The following is a 21,563-nucleotide window of genomic DNA, read 5'->3' as shown; positions in this document are numbered from 1 at the left end:
GGACATAGTCCCAAATCTCTAACCCCTAAAACGGCTACACACTGGGTCCTGCCTATGTTTCCAGTTTTGGCACACACTCTCCTAACAGCTCTTAGGGATTCAACCACACTGGCCCTCTCAAATTTCCCAATATCTTCCTTCTCATCACAGGACCTCTGCATATGCAGTTTCTTTGGTCTTGAATTCTCTGCTATTCTCCCCCAAGCATGCTTTCACATAAATTTAATTAACCTTAGCTCATAATCTTCTTTCAGAGCAAAGCTCTAAATATCACTTTTACTCTAGGAAGTTTTCCTCAAACACTCTATGTCAAGTTCCTTTATCATATGCTTTTGAAGAACTGATCCTTTTAGAGCGTTAACGTCTTTCAAATGTTCTATTGATTATGGTATAGCCCCCACTGAACTGAGGCAAGAGAATGTTCATCACGCCTTCTGTTATATATGCTGTGTTTTTAAACAATGAGAAGGTGCGTGAATACTGATAAAGGGATACAGACAAAGCAAGCTAACTATAAGTGAACAATAAAGTCAGCAATCAAGCAATTTTGGAAATTAAAGCAAAATTTCTTTTTATTAACTTCAATTGTCTTCTCTAGTCATACTGCATGTTTCCGGGTAGACTCCATGGCCATCATTGTGTACACAAAAGATTATAAGCTTACTGAATATTTCTACTAACAATTCTACCATTTCAACTAAACATGAGTAACATAAATCTCCACAACATATACTGTCCTATCATTAGCTTTCAGGTGCCTAAATAGTAACTATCTCTGGATTGAATTGCATAAATTTGGCATATAGTACAAACATTTACTGTTCCCTTATTACAATATCATAAATGGTAATAGGTCAATGCATTTTTAAAACAAATTTATATCATAAATGATATAAAAGACTACAACTCTCTCCCAGATTAAAGTACTTTGTTCTAAGTCCTTTAATATACCTCTTAGATGACACAGATGCATCTCTATCTGCCACAGGTAACTGACTTGATGACTTACATCTTGTTATTACACTCTAAGAGAATGGTTAAAAATTCGTTTAAAAAATCCAAGTAATTTCACTTAACTCTTTAATTCAGTTATAAAAGAGAACATTTGGAACTTACTATTATAGACTAAATTATGTCTCCACCCCACCTTCCTCCATCATATACTGAAGCCTTAAGCCCCAATATCTCAGAATTTAGCCATATGTGGAGACAAGACCTTTATTTATTTATTTTTTTTTATTAGTTGGAGGCTAATTACTTCACAACATTTCAGTGGATTTTGTCCTACATTGATATGAATCAGCCATAGAGTTACACGTATTCCCCATCCCGATCCCCCCTCCCACCTCCCTCTCCACCCGATTCCTCTGGGGAGACAAGACCTTTAAAGAGGTAAGTAAGTTTAAAAGAGGTAACAAGGGTGGCCCCTAATTTAATCTGGTAGTGTCTTTATACAAAAAGATTAGGACGCACAAAGAGACATCAAAAATGTACTGCACACAGGAAAACAAAAAGGAATCCTTAAAAAACTGTTCTTATGTAGACCATAAGGCAAGAAAAGAAGAACCACCTGAGAAAACATATCAAAAATTACTTCACATGTAAATAATCTAAAAATATCAGTCAAAAGAAAGAAAATGACAGATTAAAAGAACTACAACCCTACTATATGCAGCTTACAAGAAACTCATTTCAAATTCAATGACATAAGTAGGCTGAAAATAAAAGAATGGAAAAAGATATGCCATGCAAACATTAATAGCTGGTAAAATAGTATCAGAACAAAGAAAATTACCAGTGATCAGGAAAACACTAAATAATAGTAAAAAGATCAAACCCACCAGGAAGACAATGACCCTAAATGTGTATACACCAAACAACAGAATCTTGAAATACACTTAAAAGAAACTGATAGAGAGGAAAGAGACAATCCATAATTGTTGTAGAGACTTCAACACTCTTCTCCCGCAACTGATACAACCACTGTAAAGAAAATCAGCAAGAATAAAGAAGCTCTGAACACGATCAACCAGGAGGACCTAAGTGACACACTTGAAACACTACCGAGCAACAAAGGAGTACATGCTTCCTCCAGTGGCTGTGAAACACTTGTGAAGACAGACGGTACCTTCAGCAATAAAGTAAACCTCAACAAATTTAAAAGACTGGTAATCAAACTAGAAACTGGGTCTAGAAAAAGAAAAGAGAAGTCCCTAACAACTGAAAACTAAATACTTCTAAATAATCCATGGCTCAAAAACTCTCAAAAAAATTTTTAAAAAAGAGAACTTAATGAAAATAGAACTTGCCAAAATATGAGATGCAGCCAAAGCAATGCTGACAGAGATATTTAGATTTATACCATTAACTGCTAAATCTTTAAAGAAAAAGGACAGAAATATAAATCCAATGCAAGAAAAAGAAGGAAATAATAAATATAACAGCAGAAATAAATGAAACTGAAAACAGAAAAATCACTGAAACAAAAAGCTAGTTATATGAAAAAAATCAATAAAATTAACAAACTTCCAGCAAGAATGATAAAGACTTTTAAAAAACAAAAGTGATCAATTTAATAATGAAACAGGAGATAATACCATATACCCTATAGACATTATAGCAATGATAAGGGCATACTGGCATATTAAAAAGCAGAGACCTAACTTTGTCAACAAAGGTCCATCTAGTCAAAGCTATGGTTTTTCCAGTGGTCATGTACGGATGTAAGAGTTGGGACTATAAAGAAAGCTGAGTGCTGAAGAATTGATGCTTTTGAACTGTGGTGTTGGAGAAGACTCTTGAGAGTCCCTTGGACTGTAAGGAGATCCAACCAGTCCATCCTAAAGGAGATCAGTCCTGGGTGTTCATTGGAGGGACTGATGTTGAAGCTGAAACTCCAGTACTTTGACCACCTCATGCGAATAGCTGACTCATTGGAAAAGACCCTGATGCTGGGAAAGACTGAAGGCAAGAGGAGAAGGGGATGACAGAGGATGAGATGGTTGGATGGCATCATCGACTCAATGGACATGGGTTTGGGTGGACTCTGAGAGTTGGTGATGGACAGGGAGGCATGGAGTGCTGTGGTTCATGAGGTCGCAAAGAGTCAGACACAACTGAGTGAGTGAACTAAACTGATGCAGAACTTTACAAAACTAACTTTAACAATTTGATGAAATAAGTCCAATATCTTGAAAAACACAACATACCATAACTCATTCAATATGAAATTAATTTTAAGTAGCCCAATAATTACTAAGGGCAGTGCATTTAAATTGTAAAACTCCCCAAAAAGAAACCTGTAGGCCAAGAAGGTTTCACTGGAGACTTCCAAACTGGAAAATTATTCTAAATAACACTGGAGAATTCCAAATTGGAAATTTATTTCAAATAACATGAGCGTATCAATTGAAAACCTGACACTCATTCATGGTAAGAATTTTCAGCATGTGGAATAAAGGGAAACTACTTCAATTTGAAAAAGAGCATCTAAGAACACCTACAGCTAACAGACATTTAATGGTACAAAGCCTGAAGGCTTTCCTTCTAAAATCTTCTAAACGCAAGAATGTTCAATCTTACCACTCTAATTATACATATCTACTGGAGTTCTAACCACTGCAAAAAGGCAAGAAAAGGAAACAAAAGCATATACATTGGAAAGGAAAAAATAAAACTGTCCCTATTTGCACGTAACACCTCAATGCCTACACAAAAAATTCCAAGAAGTAGACAAAAAAAACCTTTGGAACTAAGAAGTGAGAACAGTGAGGTCACAGAATACAAGATAAGACACACACAGATCAATTGCAGGGTGTTAGTTAAAATGGAGTGATGGCTAATTTTATGTCAACATGGCTGGACCAGAGTATCCAAATATGTGGTCAAACATCATTCAGGAAATTTCAGTGAAGGTTTTATATATGAAATTCACATTTAAATTGCTATACTCTGAACAGATTATCTTCCATAATGTGAGTGGGTCTAATCTAATCGGGTGAAGGCCTGGACAGAATGAAAAACTGACTCCCTTGAGCACTAGGGAATTCTACACCATACGGCCTTGAGACTTGAGCTCCAACACCTGCTCTTTCCCAAGTCTTTAGTCTGAAAGTCTTCAGATTTGAATCGTACTATCAGCGCTTCCCTGGGTGTCCAGCCTGCTAGCCTACCTTATAGACTTTGGACTTCCAGCCTCATTTTCAAATGAGCTAATTTCTTGAAATAAATCTCTTTACACACACACACACACACACACACACACACACACACACACTCTCTCTCTCTACTTGTTCTGCTTCTCTGGAGAACTCTGATGAACACAGTAAGAAAATTCAAGGGCCTGTCCTTTCAAAGATCAGAAGGAAAAAATAATAAATAAAAAACCCAAACTGTCAGAAACAACTTTTTCCAAACTCTGGAAAACAGTAGATGGACTGAAGCAACAAAGTGAATGTTGAATCAAGAAAAACCAATTTTAAAATGGTAGGAGATGAAGACGGAAATGGCAACCTACTCAAGTATTCTTGCCTGGAAAACCCCATGGACAGAGGAGCCTGGTGGGTTATAGTCCATGGGGTCGCAGAGTTGGACACAACTGAGCGGACAAGCACAGTTGGAGCATATCTGATACTGTAAGTCAGCTCTATGAACCTGCAGTACATCCTCGTCTAGCTTAGAGACATATCCAGAATTCTATTACACGAAAAAAACAATGCTCCCAAATATCTATCTTTATGATGACAAAGATAAAATAATGGCTCCTCAAACTCATGATATTTATTTGTGAGTCAGTTTCAACTGATCAATTGATTTTTAAATTAGGATTTTAATTTAAAATTAAAATCAATTATAAATTTAAAATTTAGAATAAAAATGACTAAAAACTTAAAAAAAATGGTAGGTGAGCTTTGTGACATTTTAACTTAGCTTATTTCCAACCTCTTGCACAGTGAAAGTAAAAAAGACATTACTCAGCATTACTGTTCTGAGGACCTGGTTCTCCAAAGAACAGAGCAGACTTTGTTCCAAAAGAGTATGTGTATTTGCTTTGGCCAGTCTAAAAGTTGGATAAAAGACTGAAGAAATGTCCATCTTTGTTTCATCTAACTCAAAAATGCCTCAAAATAGAAAAGCAGCAAATCAGAGGATGTTAGAAAGATTGGGAGGAAAAGCTGAAAAGAAATACATTGGTGAAGAGGGCTGTGAAAAGTCTGTGTATAAAACTGGGAATCCAGAAACTCACGCCAATGCCTACAGCAGAATGCTAGTTCAGAAAAGACCTAAGCTTCCACCTCTAGCTAATCTTCAAGCTCAATAGGAGCAGGAAGTGAAGGCTAATGCAGAGTTATAAGTAACATGGCTAAGAACTGGAGAAGAATCTAAAAATAAAGTCAATCTGCAATAACTGGAAAAAGTTTTATCTTCTTACATTTTTTTCTCTATTTTACTTTTTTCCCTTTTCTTGGTTCTAGGCGTTTTAAGGAAATTTTTTGGGCCAGCAGGTGACCACAAACTAAAGGAACAGTGACTTCAGAGACACATGACAAAAATACTGTTAAAAATTTTAGAGAAATGATATAAACCAAATTAAGTAATGACAAGAAGCCATGAGAGAAAGGAACCTGATTTCTAGAGCTACTACATTATATTATTTCAAAAGTCCAACTTTCAAGAAAAAAATTACAAGGCATATTAAAGAAACAAGAAAGTATGTCCCATTCAGAGGGAAAAAAATCAACAGAAATTGTTTATGAAGGAACTTATTGGACAAAGTTTTTAAATTGGCAGTTGTAAACATGCTCAAAAAGATAAAAGAAATCATGGTGAAAGAACTAAAGGAAACCAGGAGAACAGTGTGTCAATATAGAGAATATCAATAAAGAGAAATAAATAAAATAAATACTTATGAAAAGGAACTAAACAGGAAGTGCACTTGGCAGTCGTTTCAACAGTGCTTGGACAGAACAGACCCAGGGATGCTCCTGTGCACCAGCCTCTGACCACCCTCCAACCTTTTCTCCATGTGTAACCTTCAGAAGCTGTCCACGATCACCATGACCAGCCACCATTTTTTGAGCTTAACTCCTTATTGCCAATCAACCAAGAGTTCCCAGATTCATCAGAATTATTTCACTGAGGTGGAGTCTGCCTTCAATTGCCTGGTCAACATGCATCTGTGAGCCTCCTAAAATTACCTCTCTCTGGGCTTCTATTTCAACTGCGAGGATATGGCTCTGAAGGGTGTGGGCCACATTTTTCACAAATTGGCCAAGGAGAAGCGGGAGTGCATGGAGCATCTCTTGAAAAGGTAAAACCAGCATGGCAGTTGCGCCCTCTTTCTGGACTTGCAGAAGCCGTCTTAAAATAAGTGGGGTAAAACCCAGGACGCTATGGAAGCCACCCCTCTCACAGAAAATAACCTGAATGAGGCCCTTTTGCATCTGCGTGGCCTGGGTTCTGCCCGCGCAAACTCCCACATCGGTGACTTCCTGGAGAACCACTTCCTGGATGAGGAGGTGAAACTCATCAAGATGGGCAACCCCTTGACCAACCTCTGCAGGCTGGCTGGTCCCCAGGCTGGGTTGGGTGAATATCTCTTCAAAAGGCTCACCCTCAAGCAGGACTAGAAGCATTTAGAGCCCAGTGGCCTCTGAGGAGCTTCCCTCCTATCAGGGCTGCCTGAAGGCCCTCTCTGCAGCCATTAGGCAACATTTTAACACCCTGACGCCCTTTCTCAAGCCTTGGACCAAATGGAAACAATAAAGATTTCTGCAGCAAAAAAAAAAAGGAACTAAACCAAAATTCTAGGACTAAACAATAATTAAATTGAAAAATGCACTAGTGGGCTTTCAAAAGTATATTTGAGCAAGCAGAAGAAACATTCAGTGACTGTGAAAGTAGGTCAACTGAAATTATGCAGTCTGAGAAGTAGAAAAAAGAATAAAGAGGAATGAACTGTGGTTAAGAGACCTGTGGACACTACTAAGTGTACCAACACATTTATAATGAGAGATAAAGAAGTAGATGAGACAAGAGGCAGAAAGAATATTTCAAAAATTAATGGCCATAAACATACAAAACCTGAGAAGCGATGAATTTAATCAAACAAGAAACTCAACAAAATCCAAACAGGATAAATACAGAGATCAAGACAAAGTCATATTAATATAATACTGTCAAAATTAAAAGAGAAGGCATGAATAATAAAAGCAGCAATGGAGAGGCAGGGGTCATATACAAGAGGTCTATATGAAGATTAGAAGGTAATTCCTCATCAGAAACTATGGAGGCCAGAAAGCAATGACATGATATTTACGAAGTGCTGAAAGAAAATACTTGTCAATCAAGAATTCTATCCCCAGCAAAATTATACTTCAAAATTGAAAGAGGAGGTAAAACAATTCAAGATTAAAAACTGAGAAAGTTCATCACTGTTAGATCTGCCCTATGAGATATGTTAAAGGGAGTCTTCCTTAACGTCTGGAGTAAGAATGTTACATACAACACTAATTGATTATTCAACAAACATTTATTGAGTTCCTCTGTGCTAAGAGCTGTTCCAGACAGTGAGTATACAATGGTGAACCAAGTCGGCAAAGTACTATTGTGACATATACCTTTTTTCTTAACAATTTGCTGAATCACAATTAAGCTAAAGATTTCATGACCATTTTAACCTAAACTGTTACATAGGCAGGAAAATACCTACTTACATCATAAAATATCAGAACTCGCATTTATGTATTAGACACTATTAATGGAAACCCAAGATTTAACATGTTTAATATAATATATCCTTAGGCTGTTCAAGTATCTTTGGTAAGACTATGGCAGTCAACAGTATGATTAATTGTTCATTAATGATATTAAATCTTGTTTAATTAAGAATAAGCACAGACCAGAATTTCTAATAAAAATAGCAGCTTATAAATTTAAACAGAGCAAGTCATTTTCAAAAAATTTTAGGTCAACTGAATTATTTCACAAAGATGCTTTGCAGAGCTATCTTACAAAGAGATATCAAAATAAAAAATTAATTTGAGAGATATTATGAAGATTTAATGCTGATGACTCTCAGATCTCCTTTAAGTTATAGGCCATTTGTAACTAACTGCCACATGACATTTCCACTCAAATGTCTTGAGCTACTTAATGCTCTTCAAGCTCAATATAGCTAAAATTTCACTCTTGTTCTCGATAAACCTGCTTCTTCTCCACAGTTCCTATCTAATTACTGTACTACTGCCAGGCCAGAAACATGGATATTATCCTCAACTCTTTCCTTACTCTCCTACCACCAAAATTTCATTACAGCTAAACACCAAAGTTGACCTATTTTCTCATCTAAATCTCTGTCAAATCGAATTACATCTCTTCCATTACCACCACTCTAAAGACAGGCCAGCAGCCTCCCCCTACAAACTGGTCATCCTGATTCCAATCTAGTTTCTTCACTAATTTGTTCTCCATTTTAATTCTCCACATTTCAAAAACCCAGATCTGACCACAGCACTTCCTCATACTTAAAACTCCTTGAATAGGAGTCTGCTAATCCAAATTCTTTATACAATGGAAAAAAGACAACCTCTTTAACAAGTGGTGCTGGGAAAACTGGTCAACCACTTGTAAAAGAATGAAACTAGAACACTTTCTAACACCATACACAAAAATAAATTCAAAATGGATTAAAGATCTAAATGTAAGACCAGAAACTATAAAACTCCTAGAGGAGAACATAGGCAAAACACTCTCTGACATAAATCACAGCAAGATCCTCTATGACCTACCTCCCAGAATATTGGAAATAAAAGCAAAACTAAACAAATGGGACCTAATGAAACTTAAAAGCTTTTGCACTACAAAGGAAACTATAAGTAAGGTGAAAAGACAGCCCTCAGATTGGGAGAAAATAATAGCAAATGAAGAAACAAAGGATTAATCTCAAAAATATACAAACAACTCCTGCAGCTCAATTCCAGAAAAATAAATGACCCAATCAATAAATGGGCCAAAGAACTAAACAGACATTTCTCCAAAGAAGACATACAGATGGCTAACAAACACATGAAAAGATGCTCAACATCACTCATTATTAAGAGAAATGCAAATCAAAACCACAATGAGGTACCATTACACGCCAGTCAGGATGGCTGCTATCCAAAAGTCTACAAGCAATAAATGCTGGAGAGGGTGTGGAGAAAAGGGAACCCTCTTACACTGTTGGTGGGAATGCAAACTAGTATAGCCACTATGGAAAACAGTGTGGAGATTTCTTAAAAAACTGGAAATAGAACTGCCATATGACCCAGCAATACCACTTCTGGGCATACACACTGAGGAAACCAGATCTGAAAGAGACATGTGCACCCCAATGTTCATCGCAGCACTGTTATAATAGCCAGGACATGGAAGCAACCTAGATGCCCATCAGCAGATGAATGGATAAGGAAGCTGTGGTACATATACACCATGGAATATTACTCAGCCGTTAAAAAGAATTCATTTGAATCAGTTCTAATGAGATGGATGAAACTGGAGCCCTTTATACAGAGTGAAGCAAGCCAGAAAGATAAAGAACATTACAGCATACCAACACATATATATGGAATTTAGAAAGATGGTAACGATAACCCTATATGCAAAACAGAAAAAGAGACACAGAAGTACAGAACAGACTTTTGAACTCTGTGGGAGAAGGTGAGGGTGGGATGTTTCGAAAGAACAACATGTATATTATCTATGGTGAAACAGATCACCAGCCCAGGTGGGATGCATGAGACAAGTGCTCGGGCCTGGTGCACTGGGAAGACCCAGAGGAATCGGGTGGAGAGGGAGGTGGGAGGGGGGATCGGGATGGGGAATACGTGTAACTCTATGGCTGATTCATATCAATGTATGACAAAACCCACTGAAATGCTGTGAAGTAATTAGCTTCCAACTAATAAAAAAAAAAATGGTAAAAAAAAAAATAAAATAAATAAAGTGATCTGTAAGACCCTCAATAAAATAGCTCAGGTAATGCATATATGAAAAACTGTCCAAGATGTATCAGTAAACAGTCAGAAAACAATGGAGAATACATACCAGCCATTTTGAGTATGGGGAGTATGGTGCTGAGTGAGAGGAGAGTTTAACTTCTTATTTTAAGCATTTCTGTACTATTTGCTCACACATATAAGTAAATGTGGATTTTATGTACAAAATAAAGCTCTGAAAATACTAAATGTTACTTGGCAATATATTTGGAAAAGGTCTAATGTATATTGTGCAATCTTATTTAGAATGAGGAACAATTTTATTAATTAAAAAGTTTTCTTTTTCATAGTACAACAATGGGAAGCACATCTACAGTGCTACTAAAGAAGGAAGCACAGAAAGGTTAGTTACAGAAATAAAGTTGATATGAGATGTCCATAAAGAACTTTAAATCCCTGGATTCAAGAATTATGCAAAATGAAAAAGTTTAGCACTATCTGGCTGTGTTAAATATTGAAGTACAAAATGAAGAGGAAGAGTCTGAAACTGAGGTATACCTATCAGCCTCTGAGAAGAAAAGCTGGTCTAAAACCTCTAGAGACACATAAATCAAGCAATCTCAAGAGTAAACTTTTATCAATAAGAGAACTAAACATACTTCACATCCAGGATGAAATAAAAGAAACAGCCAAGGTTCTATATTCAATAAGAATCTGTGTCTAAGAAAAATCCTTACAGGTAAGGAGACAGAAGGAACAGCATGAGATGGGGTCAATGCCCAACTCTGTGTTCAAACTTAATGGCAGAAGCTGCAGAAAGAGAAGGCAACAAATTGATCCCAGTGGGGGAGAACCTCTCCTTCCTTTGGACTTGCTAGAAGGCAATAAAGCTTCAGGCATAATAACCCCCCAGGTGACTATGATAGCCAACCCAACTAGCCCAACTTCAAACCTCAATTAAGAAAACTAATGCAAAATGCTTTAAATTTTTTTTAAGTTTTATTTCTTAAGAAAGTAAAATGTTTATATAAATTACCAAATATATTGATAAGACAAAATCTTTAAAAATACTTCTCAGCAAATAACAAGCTTCCTAAGTCACAGGAATCAATAATGTTATTACAATTCCAGACTATGATTCAATTTTTTTCCTCCTCTCCAGTAGTTTTTTACCCTCAGGAACATGAGAAAAGTTTTCTTCACTTCTTAAAGATGTGATCAGGATTTCTATGTATTAGTCTACCTAGGGGAAACTCACAAAGAAAATATTAGTAGCAAACACTCCAATTTCCATAACATGGATTAATGCCTTTATTTGGAAAGAATAATCAAAACCAACGATGACACTCAATATTCCTTAACATCTGGACTAAGAACATTATTAGCCATTTTATTGCAACTGGACTGAAAGAAGACCAGGAGGATATTTTACTTCTCTTTCCAAACTGCCTATCTTTGGGTTGCCTTCATTGGCTCCTTCTTACAGTCTAACAGCAACTGAAGTGCAATGCCCTCATCCCATTCCAGCCAGTACTCTGAACCCCTATTTATTAGAGAGAGAACTCTACTGGCTGTTCTGTGTGTAATAAATCACTAAGTTCACATAGCATTCTGACACTGTGCTACTAAGATAAATAAGATATAGATGGTATATACCCTCAAAGAATTCACAGTCTAGTAAAGAAAACAGACTACTGTGGAATGGACAGGTCTGGCTCAAAGGACAAGATGATGCTTGAGATGAACTATTTCAAGAGATAAGCTGACAACCAGGAGAAAATATATTGGCAGTTGGGGAGACAAGAGGGTGGGAGAAGAATGACAACATATACATGGAACTAAAACTAAGAACATAAACATCATGCTTATTCAGATAATTCTAGAAAAGCTGCAATGAGGTAATGATATAACATGCTACGAGTTCACACTTTACTGTGCAGGTGACGGGGGACAAAGAAGGAGACAACTAGTGGAAAGAAAGCAATGCAGAAAGTTGGCAGGTGAGGTCAGAGACACGGAGAATACAAGAAACAAAATCATAGAGAAAACCTAAATTTGTGTTAACACAATAGAATATTACTCAGCAATAAACATAATAAACTACTAAAACAACAACATGGATGAAACTCAGAAACACTTGTGTTGAATGAAAACAGCCAGATACAGGAGTATATATTATATAATTCTATGTACATAAAGTTCAAAAACAGGCACAACTAGGCTATGTTGACAGAATTTAGAAAGATGCTCACCATGGGGGAAAGGCTACTGGATTGGAAAGCAAAGAGCACGAGGAACTTTCTGAGACAATGACAGTGTTCTACATCTTAAATTACACAGTGGTTATACATGTAAAAACCTTATTTAGCTCTACACTTTAAATTTTCCACATTTTACCATACTTAATCAAATAAAAATGTATATTATACCTCAACAAAAAAGAAAATGCATATGTAATTGTGCTGGACTATAATGGTGGTGCAGTGGTAAAGAATCCGCCTGCCAATGCAGGAGACACAGGAGACTTGGATTCAGTCCCTGGGTGAGGAAGATCCTCTGGAGGAGAAAATGTCAACCTACTCCAATACTCTTGCTGGAAAACTTCATGGACAGAGGCGCCTGATGGGCTACAGTCTCTGGAACCACAAATAGTCAACATGACTGAGCAACTGAGCACACACAAAACCAGAGTAAGTTAAAACCAGTGTCATCCCATGAGCAATATCTAACTTGAAAGAAATCAGAATGCTGCTGCTGCTAAGTCACTTCAGTCGTGTCCGACTCTGTGCGACCCTATAGACAATAACTCATCAGGCTCCCTTGTCCCTGGGACTCTCCGAGCAAGAACACTAGAGTGGGTTGCCATTTCCTTCTCCAATGCATGAAAGTGAAAAGCGAAAGTGAAGTCACTCAGTTGTGTCGGACTCTTAGCAACCCCATGGATCGCAGCCTACCAGGCTCCTCCATCCATGGGATTTTCCAGGCACCCACTGGAGTGGGGTGCCATTGCCTTCTCAAGAAATCAGAATAAACACCCTAGTAGACAGTGTATTCAACTAGCTTCAGAAAGATATATAGGCAAGTGTTCCTTATAATAAGTGCTGTGAAAATAGTTTCTTTAAAAAAAAAGGAAATAGTTCATTATTAACCAAAAGATAAAAATTTTCTAGACATCAGTATCTACCTTATAAGATGTACTGTAAAGACTAATAAGGCAGGAGAAGCACCCGATATAGTAAGTATTCTCCAAATCACCACTATTATTACAGCATAATACCAATAAAATGGAAACGTCCCTTCAAACTATGACTAAACCACTACTTGAGAATATACCATCTCACTGCACATTACTCAACAGCACTTCTCATCCCAGGCTTTTTTAAACCACTGAGGTCAGCACGGCTTTGACAGCTGAAACATCTAGTTAGATTCAGAAAGACCGGAGTTAATTTTAATGTAATCAAAGTATTCTTTTTCATCTGTTTATATCCTGAAGCCATGTTCACTTACCAACAGATTAGTAAATGTATCCTTTTAACATCTCAATTTATATTATTAAAAAAGCAATCTTTCACATATCAGACGAGAAGTACATGATCACAATTCAATTTTCTGAAGTCAACAGTCTTAAAAAATTAAAATAAATATGAATGCTAAACCAGAAGTCATTCAGTAGAAATACAAAAAATATTAAAACAATCATTTATAACTCTGAACATATTACTGTAAAAAGTCATAATTTGACAAATTTAAATAACTGTGGAAGTGTTTTGTTAATGGGAATAAGAAAGTAAATTTCACGAAAGCAAAGATGACTCAAGAAGTTTTAAGAAGGAAACACTGCAGAAATCTAAGCAAATCTCTTATTGAGCTGGATTCCAAGTAGCTAAACCAAATATCAACTTGATTTTCAAACATGTTTAAGGGTCACTGGAAACCGCATACTTAAGTTAATCACAGCATAAAAGGAGGAAAATTAAGAATGTAGTTCTACTATTTGACAGCAGTGTTTTTACTTCCATCAAATCAAATGGACCAAGTGTATCAAAAAGTTGTTTTCTTTGTATTTCAAAATTTTATTTAAAGACTCATTGCTTTGGATTTGGAGGTATGCTTTTTAAACATAAATTTTTGTATTATTCCTATTTTGATTTGTAATATTTAACAAAGTCATCTTCTACTTACCTAGATTTTGTCTTATTAACATCTCGCTGCAAGAACAATCTCATTCGAAATTAAATCAAACCTGAAAGAATACATGTAAAGGCAATCATTTAGTTTTTCTGCTTCAGGTATGAATAAATATATCTATGATATACTATTTTTTAAATTAAAAACCATAAATTAAATTGTTACAGTAACTTTCAAGAAACTATTGCCAGCTACCTTTACTTGAGGAATAATTATCTATTCAAACAAAAAACAAACTTCTTAGTGCTCTTGTTTCCATTAATATTAATAGTGTGGCAAATAGCAAGAATTAAAATATTTCTGAATAAAACACACACTTCTATGTCAATGCTTATCTAATATTACATATATGCCAAAAATACACCAAAAAGTTGTAAAAAAAAAGAGATGTCATAAAAGTATATATTAATAGTAGCCATAATAATGGCTAACATTGATTAAATATTTACTAAATGCCAGGGAAGATTATTGTAGAGAATAGTGAATATTGATACTCTCTTACTTCCTCAATTTAACCTTCAATCCAGTAATAATGACACCTTCAGCCTAACTCCACTGAAAATTTACTTGTCAAAAATCCACCTACCCCTAATTTTATCACACTTCACAAATTCTAAAACTTTAATATATCCTACTCTGAATTCTACACTTCAGCTTTTGCCCTTCCTGAAAATCAGCTTGTTACTCCTCTGAATTTTTATTTTCAAAAAACAGCGCCACCGCAGCTACTAATGTTCTCACCTAGATTACTGTAACTTGTGTTTCTAGACTCCCTATCCACCGAATTTATCCGTCCCAAACGCTGCAAGTAATCATTTTCCAATGACTACCCTGAAGAATCACATCTATGCCTCAAGTCCTTCACAGTACTCATCAGTGACCTGAGTCTCATCTATCTCTCCAATCTTTACTCTCTTCCTCACTTCATGTTTCTACTAAACCCCTTCAACTCCCAGAAGAGCCCCTAAGCTCTCTCTCAGCCTTTTCGCATGGTGAACTATACTTACTTTTTATTTCTCCTTAACCTTGCTAACATCTTTATACTAGTTTTTTGATATTTAGTCACCCTGGCAGATCTTTCTTTAATTTCTTCAACTATGTAAAGCTGTGTTTCTCAATTACAACTAGTGATTTCTCAAATAGCAACTAGTGATAGCTCTATATAAACTGTTTACTTGAGGGTTTTCTAAGCTACACTGTGGACACATTGAGCATAATAATTTACCTCACTTCAGCACTTTCACTGGATAAAACATAATAAAAGCCTAACAATGTAGTGTAGGAAAAATGAAAGATTAGATATTTTACATTGTATCCCCACATGTACATAGGATACAGAAGATAGGAAAGTAAAATTCAGTCTAATGAATTTAATTCACATGTTTAAAGACTAGAGAAAAAATTCCTATCATTTCTGGATGTCAATAATGTTACTTTATAAAAGGACTACATCTAAGTAAACATACAACTAACAAGAATGAGCCCAGTGCAAACTTTTATTGAGTAAATGAATTAATTTCACTGAGGAACAGTACTAAGATTTGGCACTACATGTTTCTATCTCTACAGAAAACAGTTTGTGGACAATAATGCTAGACTAATTTAAGTGTTAGCATTAAGCAGAAAAAATATTGGAGAGGAAGGTGAATATGGTTTTAACATTAATAATGTCTACAGTCTAGAAAAGTGGTTCTCAAACTTCAATGTACGTAGGAATCACCCAGAAGGCTTATTATGCAAATATGGCTAGGCTCTACTCTCAGAATTCCTTATTTAGCAAGTCTAAGATTGTCAAAGTGAAAGTCACTCAGTCCTGTCTGATGAACTCTTTGTGACCCCATGGACTCTATACAGTCCAAGGAACTCTCCAGGCCAGAATACTGGAGTGGGTAGCCTTTCCCTTCTCCAGGGGAATCTTCCCAACACAGGAATTGAACCCTGCATTGCTGGCAGATTCTTTACCAGCTGAGCCACAAGGGAAGTCCAGCTGACCATTTTGGATTTCTGAAGTTCCTAAGTTCATGCTAATGGTGATACTTCTTGGACCACCCACTGAGAACACAGACCTTCAGTTTCTCGCATAATGTTTAGAAGAGATGAAAATATTCTGCCACGCATTGCCACCAGCCTTCACCTACCCAAAACTATCTAGAGACCTATTACAAACTAAATCATAAATCAAACTGACAACATCAGAAAACTACTATGAAATGCTCAGTATGATAGGATAAAAAACGGTCCTGTAAAAGATACCCACATCCTACTCCCTCAAATCTGTGAAGTTTATTTTATATGGCAAGAGGGAAAAAAATGTCTTTGCAGGTGTGATTTACGTTAAAGATTTTGAGATGGAGAGACTATCCTGGATTATCTACATTGGCCCTAAATGCAATCACTTACAAAGTGGGAGACATGGAAAAATTTGACGACACACAGAGAAGGTGAAGTCAGGGCAGAGAGATTAGAAAACGCTGGCCTTGAAAACTGCAGCCATAGCCAGGAATTGGGACAAGGAAAGGAACAGATTCTCCTATACAGAGAACATCACTGATGACACCTTGACTTCTGCCCAGTGATACTGATTTCAGACTTCTGGCATTCAGAACTGACAGAATTAAATTTCTGTTATTTCAAGCAATCTAGTTTGTGGTAATCTGTGAGAGCAGCCTAGGAAATAAACATACTGAAGATGGCAAGTTCTCTGGGAGATAAATCAGAAGCACTATATAAAACTTGTTACAAACTGAACTGTGTCCCTATAAAATTTGTATGTTGAAGCTCTAACTCCCAATACAATTTATATTTGGAGACAGGGCCTATAAGGAGGTAATAAAGGTTAAACAGGGTCATAAGGATGGGGCCCTAACCCAACATGACTGGTGTTCTTACATTAATTAACAAGAGAGAGATACCAGGGATATAGGCACAGAGGAAAGGCCCTGTGAAGACACAGTGAGAAGACTGACATCTGCAAGGAGAGAGGCCTCAGGGGAAACCAAACCTAACATTCAAATCTTGGACTTTTAGCCTCTAGACTTGTGAGACAATAAATTTATGTAGTTTAAGTCACCTAGTCTGTCGTCTTTTATTACAGTAGCCCTAACCAACTAATACAAAAAAATATGCATGTTTGCACAAAAGCACATACAAATACTACACACAGTAACTAATTTTTTGAATTTGTGTGCTAGTCACTCAGTCGTGTCTGACACTTTGCAACCCCATGGACTGTAGCCCACCAGGGTCCTCTGTCCATGCGATCATCCAGGCAAGAATACTGGAGTGGACAGCCATTCCCTTCTCCAAGGGGATCTTCCCAACCCAGGGATTGAACCCATGTCTCTTACATCGGCAGGCTGATACTTTAACAGTTTAGCAGTTTAATTTCAGTCTGGGAAAAACCCACTTTTAATTGTATTTGTTCCTCAAAGAGACAAACCAGGCCACTATAAACACTATCTTGTTTAAAGGGAGTATCTTATAAAGAAGTTTGATAGGAGGTAGGCTTCCCTGGTGGCTCAAATGGTAAAGAATCTGCCTGCAACGCAGGAAACCTGCATATGACCCCTGGGTTGGGAGGATCCCCTAGACAAGGTCATGGCAACCCACTCCAGTATTCTTGCCTGGAGAATTCCAGGGACAGGGGAGCTCAGTGGGCTATAGTCCCTGAGGTCACAAAGAGTCAGACAGGGATGAGTGACTAACACTAGACAGAAAGTTCCCTTTAAATCCATACCTAAAGTATAATATAATTAGGATATTCTTTAGGCAAATACTGGAAGGGGATACAGAAAAAATACTTAAGTAACTGACAGAGCTGGTTTTATCTCATAAAGTACATTTTAAGAGAAAGCTGCAAACTAAAATCTCAAATATATCCTCCCTAAAGCCCACAATCCCACTCTAACCATGAGAAAAACATCAGACAAATTTTGATAGAGGAGAATCCTATAATATACCTAACCAATACTCCTCAAAACTGAGAAAGTCATTGAAAATACAGTTTTAAAAAGTCTAATGAGAAATGACAACTAAATGTAATGCAGTATCCTGAGTGGGATCCTGAAAAAGAAAAATAACATTAGGTTAAAAACTAAGAAAATCTGAATAAACTATGATCTTTAGTTAATAATGATGTAATGATATTGGTTCACCAATTGTAACAATTGTACCATATTAAAGTAAGTTGTTAATAATAGAGAAAACAAAGTGTCCAAGGGGGAGGAAGGGTAGAGTGGGAACTCTATACTTTCTATTCAAATTTTCTATAAATCTAAAATTTCTAATAAGTAATGTCTTCATTTTTCAAATATTTTCAGTGTACAGAAAAGGCATGAATATATTTTAGAAAATTAAACACTGACAAATTAGAAATGGCTTCAGAATGAAACCCTAAATGCAGATAACAGCAAAAATATATGTAAGGTAGGCCACAAAACAAGTCTTACCAAATTTAAGACTGAATTCATGCCAACTATCTTCTCTCACCACACTGGAATGAAACGAAAAATCAACAGCAAAAGGAAAATAAGAAGATCCATAAATACAGCAAACAAAACAACTAACTCTTAAACAACCAATGGGTCGGAGAAGAAATCACAAGGGAATTTAGAAAATATTTTGAAAACACAATATACCAAAACTAATGGGATACAGTGACGGCAGTACTAAGAGGAAAGTTTATATGCTCACATTAAAAAAAGAAGATCTTAAATCATCAGCTTAACTTTATACTTAAATAAGAACTAAACCAAAAGTTAGTAAAAGGAAAGAAATAATAATAAAGCAGTGATAAAGAACAGAAATAGGAGGAAAAATGAGTTTTAAATCAACAAAACTGACAAATTCTTATTTAGACTAAGAAAATAAGAGAGATTATTCAAACAAAATGATAAATAAAAGAGGGGACATTACAATGAATGTCAAAGAATTATGAGATTACTATGAACAATTATATACCAATAAAAACACAATCTATGATGACCAAATCATGAAGCACTAAAAAATCTGAACAGATCTATAACTAGGTAAGGAGACTGATGCAATAATCAAAACCCTCTCAATGAAGAAATGAAGAACCAGGTGATTTCACTAAGTAATTCTACCAACTATTTAAGCAAGAATTCTCCTCAAACTCTTCTCAAAAACTGAACACAAAAGAACATATGCAAACTCATTCTCATTAAGGTTAATGAGGTCAGCATTATGCTGATACCAAAGACAAAGACACAACAAGAAAACTACAGACATATATGAGTATTTGCCAAACGCCTCAACAAAACACCAGCAAACTGAATGATATTCACCATGACCAAATTGGATTTACTCCTGGAAGGCAAGGATGGTTCAACAGACAAAAATCAATTGATGAAATGCATCACATTAATAGAAGGAAGGACAGAAACCATGTGACCATCTCAATTGATGGAAAAAAAATTTTTGACAAAACTCAAAATCATTTCATGTAGAAACATGCAGTAAACTAGTAACAGAAGTAAAACTGTGTTTTACTTTTCAACACAGTAAAAGTCACATGAGAAAAGTCCACCATTAATATCATACTCTAGTCAAAGATTGAAAGCTTTTTCTTTGAGAGCAAAAAGAAGGTAAGGATGCCCACACTTGCTACTTCTATTCAACACAGTACTCGAAGTACAAACCAGAGCAATCAGACAGGAAAAAATTAAAATAAAAGGCACACAATAGAAACAAGGAAGTAAAGTCACCCATTTGCTGATAACATGATCTTTACATAGAAAATCTTGAAGATTCTTTAAAAATGTTAAAGCTAGTAAATGGTCTCAGCAGTTTTGCAGGATATAAAAACAACACACAAATATCAGTTGTGTTTCAACATATTAACTCTCACACTTTCTCATTTCAAAACATATTACAAAGCAACAGTAAGCAAGACAGTGTGGGACTGACATAAATTCAGACATACAAACCAAAAAAAGAGAAGAATGAGTCCAGAAATAAACCCATGCATGTGTGGTCAAATGATTTTTGATAATGATGTCAATACTACACAACAGGGAAAGGATGTCTCTTCAACAAATAATGCTGGGAAAACTGGATCAAAACATGCAAAAGAATGAAGTTGGATCTTTACCTAACACAACATTAAAAAATAAACTTAAAACAGATCAAAGACCTAAACATGACAGCTAAAATCCTGAGAAGAAAAAGGCCAAAAGCTTCATGACACTGAGTTTTAGGCATTGATTTCTTGAATATGACACCAAAAGCAGAGACAACAAAAGCAAAAATAGACAAGGCAGACTACCTCAAAATTAAAAACTCCTCTTCATCAAAGGAATCAATCAATACAGTGAACAGGCAATCTACAGAATGAGAAAAAATTTTTACAAATCATTTTTTTGGTAAGGGGTTAAATATCCAAAATATGTAAGTAACATTTACAACTCAACAACAAAAATACAAAAACAATCCTATTTAAAAACAGGTAAAAGATCTGAATAGACAAATATACAAATGTCCAAAGAATATATGAAAAGATGTTCAACATTGCTAATCATAAGAAAAATGCAAATCAAAACCACAATAAGATATTTCATATCTCAACAGAATGGCCACTACCAAAAGAACAGAAAATAATAAGTGCTGGAAAGGATACAGAGAATTGGAACTCTTGTGTAATGTAGGGGGGAATGTAAAATGGTACAATTACAGAAAATAGTGAAGCAGTATCTCAAAAAACTAAAAACAGAATTAGCATATGACCCAGTAATCTTAGTTTTGGATATATACCAAAATAATTCAAAGTACAACAGGATCTCAAAGAGATATTTGTATATTCATGTATCTTGTAGCATTATTCAAGAGACAGAAGCAAATTCAATGCTCAGCAGCAGATGAATGAATAAAGGAAATGCGGCATATACATACAATGGAATATTAGGTAGTCTTTAAAAATGAAGAAAATCCTGTTACATGCTACATCATGGATGAACTTGAGGACATTATGCTAAGTGAAATAAGCCAATTACAAAATATATATTGTATGATTTCACTTATATGAGGTATTTAACATAGTCAAGATAACAGAACAAAAGAGCAGAAAGGTGGCGGCCAAGGGTTAAGGATGGGGGGGGGATAAAAAACTGTGTTTTAATGGTAGAGTTTCAGTTTCACAAAATACAAAATTCTACAGATCTAGATCATATCCAAAAGGGGGATGCAGCTGAAAAAAAAAAGAATTACAAAGTGGCAAGAGGAAACTTTTGGGGGTGATAAATATATTCATTATCCTGGTTGTAGTGATGACTTCCTCAGTGTATGTTGTGTGTGTGTGTATATATATATAAACTTATCATAGTATACACTTTAAATGTGTCATTATATCCACCAATAAACAAATGTTTTTAAAACCTC

At 35.8% G+C, this 21,563-nt stretch overlaps 1 protein-coding gene across 26 annotated transcripts in view; it reads right to left on the bottom strand.

Moving 5' to 3' along the window:
- Positions 1–21,563, bottom strand: part of ZNF644 (zinc finger protein 644) — a 101,690-nt gene that overhangs the window by 52,883 nt on the left and 27,244 nt on the right. For 22 of the 26 annotated variants that reach the window (XM_043878543.1, XM_043878557.1, XM_043878544.1 and 19 more), the window contains one exon: positions 14,163–14,223. The exons of 2 other annotated variants lie outside the window; for them this stretch is intronic. In XM_043878543.1, the coding sequence (XP_043734478.1) occupies positions 14,163–14,206 (44 nt within the window). In that variant the 5' untranslated portion in view covers positions 14,207–14,223. Of the gene's footprint in view, positions 1–14,162; positions 14,224–18,616; positions 18,636–20,454; positions 20,474–21,563 lie in introns of those variants that run through there. 2 more of the 26 variants (XM_043878545.1, XM_043878540.1) reach the window with 2 other exon arrangements.

Source organism: Cervus elaphus, chromosome 20 (assembly GCF_910594005.1).
Source record: "Cervus elaphus chromosome 20, mCerEla1.1, whole genome shotgun sequence".
Taxonomy (NCBI): domain Eukaryota; kingdom Metazoa; phylum Chordata; class Mammalia; order Artiodactyla; family Cervidae; genus Cervus; species Cervus elaphus.
This window is presented reverse-complemented; position numbering and strand designations above follow the sequence as displayed.